We start from the raw sequence: 13327 nt of genomic DNA on the forward strand, positions 1-13327 counted from the left end.
CCACCACCCGCTTCTGTCTTTCCAGGCTGCAGCTCCAAGATCAAGAGGGGGCTCCGGGGAGGGGTGTGGGCGTGTCGGAGGGCTGGGTGGGGAGGCGGCATCAGAAATGGCAGCATCCTGAGTGGCAGGGGAGGGGACTGTCATTTCCAGCCTGGCACCTCGGGGTCTTGCTCCAGGGAATGTGGGGGGGTGGAGGGAACGGGCTATTGGTGACAGAGGCCGGAAGGGGAGATCCTGAAGAGGGGGACCCCAGTTTTGCTCTTCCCTGCCCATCCCAGACCTATCCAACTCCCACCGCGCCTAAGAACCTGGGATTGGATGGACTGTCCTTCGGCCTTCTGGCAAGATCAAGTGTAGGAAGCCTAGGAGGGTGCGGGAGGGCTGGGCGCCAGGGGCAGGGGGGAGGTGGGGCGGGCGTGTGGGAGGTGAGGTGTGAGGAGGACAGAGGGAGAGGGCGAGGCGGGGACACCCCCTCCTCCTCCTCCCCCTGTCCCCCCCCCTCCCCCCCGCACTACAATCAGGCGGGCGGTGTGGGTGGAGGAGGAGGAGGAGGAGGAGGCGGCGGCTGGACCCCAGAAGGCCGGGAAAACCAGGGATGGATGGGGGCAGTGCCCCACAGGGCCCTCCGGTCCCGTCCGTTCGTCTGCCGGTCCTACTACGCGCGCGCCGGCCCTACTACGCGCACCCCAGCAGCTCCACCCGGAGGGTGATCCGGTTGTGCCAGGACACGGGCAGGATGCGCACGTAACGGGCCACGAAGGGCACCTCGAACATGTTCTTCTTGTGGGAGTTATTGTCACAGTTGCCGGGGAAGATCTGGAGGCAGAGAAGGTGTCAGGAAGGTCTCCCTCTCCCCGTCCCCTCCCTCCCCCCGAGGGGGGGGGGGGCTGGCCGCCTCCCCTCAGGGCTCCTCAGAGGGGCCAGGGGCGGGCGGCCTACACTCACCCTGGGGGCCTCGGCCCCTGGCTCCTTATAGTCAGTCCATCTCTGGCCGTCGCTGCTGTGGGCCACCTTGTAGGCCGCCACGTACTGGATGCTGCCGAAGTCCCGGGCCCCCTGCGTGATGATGCCGGCCACTTGCTTCAGAGAGCCTAAGTCGATCTACAGAGGAAAAAAATAAAATATAAAATTAAAATCAACCACCTTTTCTTGGCTTGCACCCTTTCCGGTAAAATGAGGGGAAAGGCAGACACCCAGAGACAGGAAATGGGAGTTTGGGGAAAGCTGCTTGTCATCCGGGATGAGGCTGTCCTCGGAGCCTCAGTTTCCTCATCTGTAAAATGGGCATAAATAGGCCCTGGCCCGGCGTGGCTCAGGGGTTGAGTGTCGACGTAGGAACCAGGAGGTCACGGGTCGATTCCCACCCGGTCAGGACACATGCCCGGGTTGCAGGCTCGATCCCCAGTGTGGGGCGTGCAGGAGGCAGCTGATCCATGACTCTCTCTCTTCATGGAGGTTTCTCTCTTTCTCTCTCTCTCGCTCTCTCTCTCTCCATTCCTCTCTGAAATCAATAAAAATATAAACATAAAAAGTAAGTACCGCCGAAACCGGTTTGGCTCAGTGGATAGAGTGTCCGGCCTGTGGACTGAAAGGTCCCAGGTTCGATTCCCTTCAAGGGCATGGACCTTGGCTGCAGGCACATCCCCAGTAGGAGGTGTGCAGGAGGCAGCTGGTCAATGTTTCTCTCTCATTGACGTTTCTAACTCTCTCTCCCTCTCCCTTCCTCTTTGTAAAAAATCAATAAAATATATTAAAAAAAAAAAAAAAAAAGACAAGACTCCAGAAACCCCCTCTAGGGGAGCAGAAGCATGGGCCCGAGGAGGTCAGAGACCTAGCAGCCCCCCCCCCCCTGACCCCCCACCCGACCCCCGGAGCCGGCCCACCTGCAGCCACTCAGAGGCGGAGTTCCTCTCCGCGGTCCAGGCGTTGAACTTGCCCTGCTGGTCCAGCCTCGCGTAGGAGGGGTGCCAGCTGAAGGAGCCCAGGCCCCAGGTCCTGAAGGTGCTGGAGGCTGTGATCTGCTTGTCCCGGATGGTTCTGTCCTTCATGCCCAGGGGTTCATCACATCCTGCTAACGAGGGCGGCTGGTAGATGCGGGGCCCCCAGGCTCCCGGGGGCGGGAGCTCGAGGCAGTGAGGCCGGAAGAGCTGGGTGGACCCCACTGGCCCCTGGCAGCCTCTTGGACAGAAGCTCTTTCTGCCTTTTATTTTATTATTTTTTAAAATATATTTTATTGATTTTTTTACAGAGAGGAAGGGAGAGGGTTAGAGAGCTAGAAACATCGATGAGAGAGTAACATCGACCAGCTGCCTCTTGCACACCCCCTACTGGGGATGTGCCCGCAACCAAGGTACATGCCCTTGCCGAAACCGGTTTGGCTCAGTGGATAGAGCGTCGGCCTGCGGACTGAAGGGTCCCAGGTTCGATTCCGGTCAAGGGCATGTGCCTTGGTTGCGGGCACATCCCCAGTGGGTGGTGTGCAGGAGGCAGCTGTCGATGTCTCTCTCTCATCGGTGTTTCTAGCTCTCTATCCCTCTCCCTTCCTCTCTGTGAAAAATCAATAAAATATATTTTTAAAAAATAAATAAAAATAAATAAAAAATAAACCCAGCCAGGCAACAAAGTCAGCTCTGAATGGCACTGGGTGGTGTCTGAAATGGGGAAACAGGAAGCAGTGCCACGGAGGGGAAAGGGGGCGCGAAGGGTGGGTCTTGGGGAGCATGAGAAAGGCAATGGGCCTTACAAGCCCTACAGCTCCGCCAGTGGCCAGCAGGTGGCACTGTGGCTGCAAAAAAAGGCGGGAACTACTACCTGGATCTCAGAGGAAAGAGCTGAGCTGAGACAAGGCAGCTGGGCCGCCTGACCCCCCTGCACCCTGACCCCCTGCACCCTGACCTCCCCAAGGGTGCGCTTTTTCCTGTTTCAGAGGAAATCCATCCCTTTCTTATCTGGGGCTGTCTCCGGAAATGGCAGCAGGAAGCACCAGCTACTCCAGAAGCCTTCCTTGTCTCTTAAATGCAGACAAACCTGAGTGTTTTGCGGGGCAGGGGTGCAGGGGCAGGGGTGCGAGGGGATGGTGTGGGAGAGTGGGGGTGGAGAGTAAAATTACTGGAAGGGTAGGTGTCAGAAGCCAAGGGATCTAGACCAAGTTTTAATGCCTGTCAGCTGTATGCCCTTAATAAATAATTTATCTGGGCCCTAGCCAGTTTGGCTCAGTGGATAAGAGCATCTGCCTGCAGGCTGAAAGATCCCGGGTCCGATTCCATTCAAGGGCACATGCCCGGGTTACGGGTTCAATCCCCAGTAAGCAGGCATGGGGTGAGGCAGCCAATCCATGATTCTCTATCATCGCTGATGTTTCTAACTCTCTCCCTCTCTCTTCCTCTCTGAAATAAATAAGAATATATATATATTTTTTTTTAATTTATATTTTATTGATTTTTTTTTTTTTACAGAGAGGAAGGGAGAGGGATAGGGAGCCAGAAACATCGACGAGAGAGAAACATCGACCAGCTGCCTCCTGCACACCCCCCATTGGGGATGTGCCCACAACCAAGGTACATGCCCTTGACCGGAATCGAACCTGGGACTCTTCAGTCCAGGCTGATGCTCTATCCACTGAGCCAAACCGGTTTCGGCAACATATATATATATTTAAATATTAATAATTTATCTGGACCTCACTTTTCTCATTCATTCACTTCTTCATCAAGTACCATTCATTCATTCATTCATTCAGGCACCGTTCTAGGCACTGGGAATCCAGCTGTGAACAAATCAGACAAACTCCCCTCATGACCGAGCTGACATCTGCAACACAGAACGGAAGCTACGAGCCTAGAAGCTCAAGGAGCCCACCCATCAGAACTAAGTGACAATTGCCGGAACCGCTTTGGCTCAGTGGATAGAGCATCGGCCTGCGGACTGGAAGGTCCCGGGTTCGATTCCGGTCAAGGGCATGTACCTTAGTTATAGGCACATCCCCGGTGGGGGCTGTGCAGGAGGCAGCTGATCGATGATTCTCTCTCATCGATGTTTCTAGCTCTCTATCCCTCTCCCTTCCTCTCTGTAAATAATCAATAAAATACCGTGTTTCCCGAAAATAAGACATCCTCTGAAAATAAGACCTACTTACAGGTTTCCTTCTGAGTGAAATATAAGGCATCCCCCCTGAAAATAAGGCCCCCCCCAGGCTAAACATGAGAGATTTGGTCCACTGATTCTGAAAGAAATGGAGTCACAAGAAATTCACCAGGAAATCCAGGAATTGGATTGTTAGGATGATGTTCCAGAAGATGATGACATGATTGTCACTGAATCAATGAGTAAATTCTTGATACTGTAGGATTCACAGTTTGTCTGGTTTGTGTTGACAACGACCGTACTGCCTTACCATATACAGGTAGTAAATTTCCTTTATTTTCATTTAACAATAAATGTGTACCGTATTCTTCTTCATGGAAAAATAAGACATCCCCTGAAAACAAGACCTAGCGCATCTTTGGGAGCAAACATTAATAGAAGACACTGTCTTATTTTCGGGGAAACAGGGTATATTAAAAAAAAATAAAGCCGAAACCGGTTTGGCTCAGTGGTAGAGCGTCGGTCTGCGGACTGAAAGGTCCCTGGTTCGATTCCAGTCGAGGGCATGTACCTTGGTTGCGGGCACATCCCTGGTGGGGGGTGTGCAAGAGGCAACTGGTCGATGTTTCTCTCTCATTGACGTTTCTAGCTCTCTATCCCTCTCTCTTCCTCTCTGTAAAAAATCAATAAAATATATTTAAAGAAAGAAAGAAAGAAAGAAAGAATTAAGTGACCATACTCTGAGAACCGAAGTGGCGTCTCTTCTGTCCTCCACCCACCAGGATGCCATGGGTGGGCACCGACAGGATAGAACCCGGGCAGGGCTGCTGACGGCCGGGCGACCCCTCTCTGCAGGTTAGCCTCAGGGGGCGGGGGGCGGGGGTCCCCGGGCCTTGCTGCCGCCCTGCCCGGCTCCGCGTGGCTGAGAGGGGACGGGCCAGCCCCGGGGGCGGACCCCAGCCGCCGGCACTCACCATTCACCTCGCAGCCCAGGAGCTCCAAGCGCAGGGTGCAGCCCCGGTGGCAGTCCACGGGCATCAGCCTCACGTACTGCAGCTCGAGGGGGCCGTCGAACATGTTGACCTTCAGGCCGCTGTTGTCCACATTCCCAGTAAAAACCTGGGAGGCAGAGGCGGCCCAGAGGAAGGGTCAGTGTGGGCAGACCCCCTTCCTGGGTTGCCCCTTCCCTCCTGGGGCTGAGGGGGCTGGGAGGAGGGCTTAGCAGGGAGTTGGCCATTCGGGTGGCCACCCGCCCCCCGCGCCTCAACACCCCCAAGATTCCCCTTGTGCGCCAAAACCGGTGTGGTTCAATGGTTAGAGCACATGTGTCAAACACAAGGCCCGCGGGCCAAATCCAGCCCGCCAGGCCTTGCAATGTGGCCCGCACCGCGCTGTCATCACTGCACTCCGCTGTCAGTTTATGACATTGTCAGTTTATGACTGTTCAGTAAACCATTCGGCCTGCGATTTAGGCTGGATTTTAGATTTTGGCCCCTTCTCTGATTGAGTCCGACACCCCTAGGTTAGAGCGTTGGACGGTGGACTGGAGGGTTCCGGGTTCGATTCCGGTCAGGGGCATGTACCTTGGCTGCGGGCACATCCCCAGTGCGGAGTGTGCAAGAGGCAGCTGGTCAATGTGTCTCTCTCATCGACATTTCTAACTCTCTATCCCTCTCAATTCCTCCCTCTCTGTGGAAAACCAATAAAAATATATTTTTTAAAAAATGTTTAAAAGCTTCCCCTTGTGGCACCTTTCCTGGCCTTCACCGGGCCTGGGCATGCACCCCTGTCTTCCACACGGGGCCATCTGTCCATCCAGAGCAGTGGTTCTCAAACTTTCCTAATGCCACCGCCCTTTATTTTTATTTTTTAAACATTTTATTGTTTTTTTTTTTACAGAAATGAAGGGAGAGGGAGCCCTGGGGTGCAGACCACAGCCCCTCCTGGCAGCCCAGGCGGCCCCCCTCACCTGGTCTCCTGCGTCCCCGTCTTTCTGGATGAACTTGAACTTCTTCCCGTCCAGGCTGTACGCCACCTTGAACATCTTCACGTACTCGGCTCGGCCCGCGCGGCTGGCACCCTGGGTCACCACACCCGTCACCTTCATCCTCCGCAGCAGGTTCACCTGGGCCCGGGGAGGGGAGGACAGACCCTTAGCACGCCCGCGTCCCCGCCCCGGCCGGTGCTGCTCAGTGGTCAGAGCGTCGGCCTGCGGGCTGGAAGGTCCCGGGTTCGATTCCGGTCAAGGGCATGTACCTTGGTTGCGGGCACATCCCCAGAGGGGGGTGTGCAAGAGGCAGCTGATGGATGTTTCTCTCTACATGATGTTTTTAACTCTCTATCCCTCTGCCTTTCTCTCTGTAAAAAACCAATAAAATATATATATATTTTTTAAATCAATAAGCTTAGCCGGCTTGGCTCAGTGGATAGAGTGTCAGCCTAGGGACTGAAGGGTCCCAGGTTCGATTCTGGCCAAGGGCACGTGCCTGGGCTGCGGGCTTGATCCCCAGTGGAGGGTGTGCAGGAGGCAGCCGATCAATGATTCTCTCTCATCATCTCTCTCTCCTTCTCCCTTTCTCTCTGAAATCAATAAAGAAATATATATATATATATATATTTTTTAAAATCAATAGAATATATTTTAAAAAAACAACACAAAACTCCCACATCCCTTTACCTCCCCTCTTTCCCCCCAACCCGGAGGAGGGACCATGCAAGCAGCTAAGTGGTGGATGGAGTCTCTCACCCCACCCCCTCAGGACTGGGGGCCCAGTGCTCAGGGAACCCCTCCAGAAGCCCCCCCTCCCAGACCTAATCCCGTGCAAACAGCCCCTCCACAGCCTGGGGTCCCCCTCACCCCACCCCTAACCTCCAGGTCCCCCAGGCTGCCTGCCCTCCACTCACAGACAACTCCTCTCGAGGCACCCGCTCCTCTGATCCCTGGACCCCTTAACGAACCCCCCCCATGGGACCCCACATGCAGACACCCGGCTCTCCCCCCCTCCCCTCCCCTCCCGCCCCCTCCACCCGCACCCGCCTCTCACCCCCTCCCCTCCCCTCCCACCCCTCCACCTGCACCTGCACCCGCCTCTCACCCCCTCCCCTCCCCTCCCACCCCTCCACCTGCACCCGCACCCGCCTCTCACCCCCTCCCCTCCCCTCCCACCCCTCCACCCGCACCCGCCTCTCACCCCCTCCCCTCCCATCCCGCCCCCCACCCCCTCCACCCGCACCCGCCTCTCACCCCCTCCCCTCCCATCCCACCCCCTCCATCCCCTCCACCCGCCTCTCACCCCCTCCCCTCCCATCCCACCCCCTCCATCCCCTCCACCCGCACCCGCCTCTCACCCCCTCCCCTCCCATCCCACCCCCCCCATCCCCTCCACCCGCACCCGCCTCTCACCCCCTCCCCTCCCATCCCACCCCCCCCATCCCCTCCACCCGCACCCGGCTCTCACCCTCTCCCCACCCATCCCACCCCCTCCATCCCCTCCACCCGCACCCGGCTCTCACCCCCTCCCCACCCCTCCCACCCCCCACCCCTCCACCCGCACCCGCCTCTCACCCCCTCCCCTCCCCTCCCACCCCTCCACCCGCACCCGCACCTCACCCTCTCCCCACCCATCCCACCCCCTCCACCCCCTCCACCCGCACCCGCCTCTCACCCCCTCCCCTCCCATCCCACCCCCTCCACCCGCACCCGCACCCGCCTCTCACCCTCTCCCCTCCCATCCCACCCCCTCCATCCCCTCCACCCGCACCCGCCTCTCACCCCCTCCCCTCCCATCCCACCCCCCCCATCCCCTCTACCCGCACCCGGCTCTCACCCTCTCCCCACCCATCCCACCCCCTCCATCCCCTCCACCCGCACCCGGCTCTCACCCCCTCCCCACCCCTCCCACCCCCCACCCCTCCACCCGCACCCGCCTCTCACCCCCTCCCCTCCCCTCCCACCCCTCCACCCGCACCCGCACCTCACCCTCTCCCCACCCATCCCACCCCCTCCACCCCCTCCACCCGCACCCGCCTCTCACCCCCTCCCCTCCCATCCCACCCCCTCCACCCGCACCCGCACCCGCCTCTCACCCCCTCCCCTCCCATCCCACCCCCTCCATCCCCTCCACCCGCACCCGCCTCTCACCCCCTCCCCTCCCATCCCACCCCCTCCACCCGCACCCGCACCCGCCTCTCACCCCCTCCCCTCCCATCCCGCCCCCTCCACCCGCACCCGCACCCGCCTCTCACCCTCTCCCCTCCCATCCCGCCCCCCCCACCCCCTCCGCACCTGGATCCAGGGGTTCCGGTCGTAGTTGCTGGCCGTCCAGGCGTTGACGATGCCGGAGCGGTGCAGGCGGGCCAGCTCGGGGCCCCAGCGCTGCAGCGCCATGAACCCCAGGTGCACGGACGAGGCGGAGACCTGGCGGTCGGCGATGGCCCCGGACTCCATGCCCAGCGGCATGGCGCACCCTGCGGGCGGGGGGGTGGGGGGGGCGGGGGGAGAGGAGGGGGCAGTCAGGCGGCCGCCCTCCCAGGCGGGGCCCGGAGGACCTGAGGAGAAGACAGACAGATGGTGCCGAAGCCGGTGTGGCTCAGTGGATAGAGCGTCGGGCTGCGGACGGAAGGGTCCCGGGTTCAGGGATTCCGGTCAAGGGCGTGGACCTTGGTGGCGGGCACATCCTCGGTGGGGGGTGTGCAGGAGGCAGCTGATGGGTGTTTCTATCTCATCCATGTTTCTAACTTTCTATCCCTCTCCCTTCCTCTCTGTAAAAAAAAAAATCAGTAAAATATATATTTTTAAATATGTGAAAGAAAGAAAGGGGGGGGGGGGGGGGGGGAGAAAGAATTCAGAGCCAAGACTCAGATTTGTTTAAAAGTCACAGGTGTGGCTCAGTGGATAGAGCATCAGCCTGGGGACTGGAGGCCGCTGGGCCTCTGTGGGCGCCTCCTGCCTCGCTCAGGTGCCACCCGGCCCGGGCAGGCCCCAGGCCAGGAGCACAGGAGGCGGGGTGGGTGATCCCGGCCGGGCACACCCATGGTTACCGCGGCGCCCAGCACGGTAATTAGCGGGCCCACCTGACCCCGCCCAGGGCTGTGCTGTCTGCCTGGCGAGCCCCCCAGCCCCAGCCCCCGCTCCCCACACATTCCTGCGCCCGGAGAGCAAGCACACTGGCCTCGGCCCAGGGCCCAGGGCCCTGCCTGTGAGGAGAAGGGCATCGTTTAACCTGCTCTCCCCTCCCACCCCACCGCACCCCACCCCAGACCCACCAGCGTCCCAGCAAACCTCCCAGGGTCCCCTCTCCTGCCTGGGGACCACCCCCTGCCCACTGGCCCCTGCCCTCTGCCCCCTGCCCCCTGCCCTCTGCCCCCTGCCCTCTGTCCCCGGCCCCCTGCCCTCTGCCCCCTGCCCCCGGTCCCCTGCCCTCTGCCCCCTGCCTCTGCCCCCGGCCCCCTGCCCTCTGCCCCCTGCCCTCTGCCCCCGGCCCCCTGTCCTCTGCCCCCTGCCCCCTGCCCCCTGCCCCCTGCACCCTGCCCTCTGCCCCCTGCCTCTGCCCCCTGCCCCCTGCCCCCTGCCCCCTGCCCTCTGCCCCCGGCCCCCTGTCCTCTGCCCAGGATGCTCGGTGACAGACACAAAGGACTACAGAAGTCCGCCCAGCAGAAACCGGTTTGGCTCAGTGGATAGAGAGCATCAGCCTGCAAACTCAAGGGTCCGAAAAAAATCAATAAAATATATATTTTTTAAAAAGAAGGGCAGGGGGACTTTTTTTTTTTTTTTAAGTATATTCTATTGATTTTTACATAGAGGAAGGGTGAAAGATAAAGAGTTAGAAACATCGATGAGAGAGAAACATCGATCAGCTGCCTCCTGCACACCCCCTACTGGGGAATGTGCCCGCAACCAAGGTACAGGCCCCTGACCGGAATCGAACCTGGGACCCTTGAGTCCGCAGGCCGAGGCTCTATCTATTGAACCAAATTTTATTGTTTGTTTGTTTGTTTTTTTACAGAGAGGAAGTAAGAGGGATAGAGAGCTAGAAACATCGAAGAGAGAGAGAGACATCGACCAGCTGCCTCCTGCACATCCCACGCCAGGGATGTGCCCGCAACCAAAGTCCATGCCCTTGACCGGAATCGAACCCGGGACCTTTCAGTCCGCAGGCCGATGCTCTATCCACTGAGCCACACCAGTTTCGGCAAGGGGGACTTCCCACACCTGGACCAGGAGGGAGGACTGGAGAGCCACTGTGGGCAAGGTCAGCTGGGGCCACCCAGGGCCATCCTGCGGCTGCCAGGTAAGCACGCAGGCCACAGGCCAGCTGTCTGCATGTGCCCGGCTGTGGGCCTCTGCCCGCCTGACTGGGAAGGGACAGCCCCGCCTCCCCAGGCCCCGCCCTCCTCCCCAGGCCCCGCCCTCCTCACCCCCATAATGAGGCCGAAGGTCAGACATGGGCCAGGAGCGGTCAGACCCGGAGGCCCAAGCTTTACTGACTGATCTCCCGGGCCCCAAAAGATTAAAAATGTGTTTGTTTTCCCCCTCTTGGGAGAAAAAAAGCCTGACATTGGCCCTGGCTGGTTTTGCTCAGTGGTTAGAGCCATCAGCCTGCAGGCTGAGGGGTCCCAGTTGGGTTCCGGTCAAGGGCACATGCCTGGGTTCGGGGCTTGATCCCCAGTTGGGGGGGGTGGTGCAGGAGGCAGCCGATCAATAATTCCCTCTCTCCCTAACCGGTTCGGCTCAGTGAATAGAGCGATGGCCTGTGGGCTCAAGGGTCCCGGGTTCGATTCCGGTCAAGGGCAAGTACTTGGTTGGGGGACATCCCCAGTAGGGGGTGTGCAGGAGGCAGCTGATTGATGTTTCTCTCTCATCGATGTTTCTCTCTCTCCCTCTCCTTTCCGCTCTGTAAAAAAAATCAATAAAATATTTTTTTAATATAAAAAATAAACAATCCATCCCGAGGGGGCCCTAACACAGGATAAGAAGACCAGACATGCCAAAACCGGTGTGGCTCAGTGGATAGAGCATCAGCCTGCGGACTTAAGGGTCCTGGGTTCGATTCTGGTCAAGGGCATGTTCCTTGGTTGCAGGCAAACCCAGTGGGGGGTGTGCAGGAGGCAGCTGGTCGATGTTTCTCTCTCATCGATGTCTCTAGCTCTCTATCTCTCTCCCTTCCTCTCTGTGAAAAAATCAATAGAATATATATTTTTTAAAAAACAAAAACAGCCGGGACCGGTTTGGCTCAATGGATAGAGCGTCGGCTTGGGGACTGAAGGGTCCCGGTTTCGATTCCGGTCAAGGGCATGTACCTTGGTTGCGGGCATATCCCCGGTAGGGGGTGTGCAAGAGGCAGCTGATCGATGACTCTCTCATCGATGTTTCTAACTCTCTATCTATCTCCCTTCCTCTCTGTATAAAATCAATAAAATATATTTAAAAAAAACAAAAACAAAAACAAAAAACGGTTTGACTCCGTGGATAGAGCATCAATCAGTCTACAGACTGGAAGGTCCCAGGTTCGATTCCGGTCAAGGGCATGGACCTTGTTTGCGGGCACATCCCCAGTAGGGGGAGTGCAGGAGGCAGCTGATGGATGTATCTAACTCTATCCCTCTCTCTTTCTCTCTGTAAAAACTCAATAAAATGTTGTTTTTTTTAATAATAATAGTAATAAAAAAGACCAGACAGGCCCAGCGGCCAGGACAGTGCTCAGACCCCCCCTCCCCGCCGGGGCGGCCCGGATACTCACGGCTCTCACAGTGCACGCCGGAGTAGCCCTGCGGGCACTCGCACACGTACTGGGTGAACACGTCGCCACGGCGGTCCTCCTCCAGCACCTGGCACTCGGCGCCGTTGCGGCAGGGGTTCGGGTGGCACGGGCCTGGGGGGGGGCAGGTGATCAGGAAAGAGAAGGGGGGGGGGACAGAGACAGACAGCAGCCATGGCCCCGGCCCAAGGGACCCTCTGCCTACGCTCCGCCCCTGCCCACCTCCCTCTCCCGTGCCCTCCCTCCCTCCCCCACCCACCACCCACCCACCGGGCCTGGTGGGGCCTGGGCCGGCCTGGCACCAAGGAGGGTGTGTGTGTGCGCGCGCATGTGTGTGTGTATGTGTGTGTATGCGTGTGTGTGTGTGTATGTGCGCGCGCGTGTGTGTGTGGTGTGTGTGTGTATGTGCGTGTGTGTGTGTGTATGTGTGTGTGCGTGTGTGTGGTGTGTGTGTGGTGTGTGTATTGTGTGGTGTGTGTGTGTGCGCGCGTGTGTGTATGTGTGTCTGTGTATGTATGTGTGTGTGCGCTTGTGTTGTGTGTGTTGTGTGTGCGTGCGTGTGGTGTGTGTGTGTGGTGTGTGTGTGTGTGTGTGTGGTGTGTGAGTGTGTGCGTGTGTGGTGTGTGTGTGTGTGGTGTGTGTGTGTGTGTGAGTGTGTGCGTGTGTGGTGTGTGTGTGTGTGAGTGTGTGCGTGTGTGGTGTGTGTGTGTGTGGTGTGTGTGGTGTGTGTGTGAGTGTGTGTGTGTGTGTGTGGTGTGTGTGTGTGTGGTGTGTGTGGTGTGTGTGTGTGTGTGTGCGTGTGTGTGTGGTGTGTGTGTGTGGTGTGTGTGTGTGTGCGTGTGTGTGTTGTGTGCGTGTGTGTGTGTGTGTGCGTGTGCGTGTGTGTGGTGTGTGTGTGTGTGTGAGTGTGTGTGTGGTGTGTGTGTGTGGTGTGTGTGGTGTGTGTGTGGTGTGTGTGCGCGCGTGTGTGATGTGTGTGTGTTGTGTGTGTGTTGTGTATGTGTGTGCGTGTGTGTGCGTGTGTGTTGTGTATGTGTGTGTTGTGTGTATGTGTGTGTGCGTGTGTATTGTGTGTGCGTGTTGTGTGTGTGCGCGTGTTGTGTGTGTGCGTGTGTGTGGTGAGTGTGCGTGTGTTGTGTGTGTGTGCATGTGTTGTGTGCGTGTGTGTTGTGTGCGTGTGCATGTGTGTGTGGTGTGTGGTGTGTGTGTGGTATGTGCGTGGTGTGTGCATGTGTGTGTGGTGCGTGTGTGTGTGGATCGGGGCTTTCGGGGAAGTGCTGGCTGCTGACAGGGACAGGCGGGGCGCTGCCCGCTCCGCACCCCCAGCTCCCCAGCAGCCGGGCGGGCGGGGGCGGGGGCAGTGCAGCCCGGGCAGGGCAGGTACCTTTCTCGGTCTCGTTGCAAACGGGCCCCGTGAAGCCCTCGGGGCAGAGGCAGTGGAAGGGGAGCTCGTCCTGGCCCGGCAGGCAGGTCCCGCCGTTCAGGCA

The 13327-nt window shown here is 58.6% G+C and overlaps 1 protein-coding gene across 3 annotated transcripts in view; it reads right to left on the reverse strand.

Annotated features, from left to right (window-relative positions):
• Nucleotides 1-199: 199 nt before the first annotated feature.
• MFGE8 (milk fat globule EGF and factor V/VIII domain containing) overlaps nt 200-13327 on the reverse strand; it is a 16920-nt gene continuing 3792 nt past the window's right edge. Inside the window, exons 2-9 of one of the 3 annotated variants that reach the window (XM_084869226.1) lie at nt 13225-13327; nt 11823-11954; nt 8369-8550; nt 6053-6208; nt 5058-5202; nt 1884-2071; nt 946-1101; nt 200-816 (exon numbers count right to left, since the gene is read on the reverse strand). The exon at nt 13225-13327 is cut by the window's right edge and continues 23 nt beyond it. In XM_084869226.1, coding sequence (XP_084725352.1) covers nt 676-816; nt 946-1101; nt 1884-2071; nt 5058-5202; nt 6053-6208; nt 8369-8550; nt 11823-11954; nt 13225-13327 — 1203 coding nt within the window. In that variant the 3' untranslated portion in view covers nt 200-675. The remainder of the gene's footprint in view (nt 817-945; nt 1102-1883; nt 2072-5057; nt 5203-6052; nt 6209-8368; nt 8551-11822; nt 11955-13224) is intronic. The other 2 variants (XM_084869227.1, XM_084869228.1) reach the window with 2 other exon arrangements.

Source organism: Pipistrellus hanaki (assembly GCF_964339955.1).
Source record: "Pipistrellus hanaki genome assembly, chromosome: 21".
Taxonomy (NCBI): Eukaryota; Metazoa; Chordata; class Mammalia; order Chiroptera; family Vespertilionidae; genus Pipistrellus; species Pipistrellus hanaki.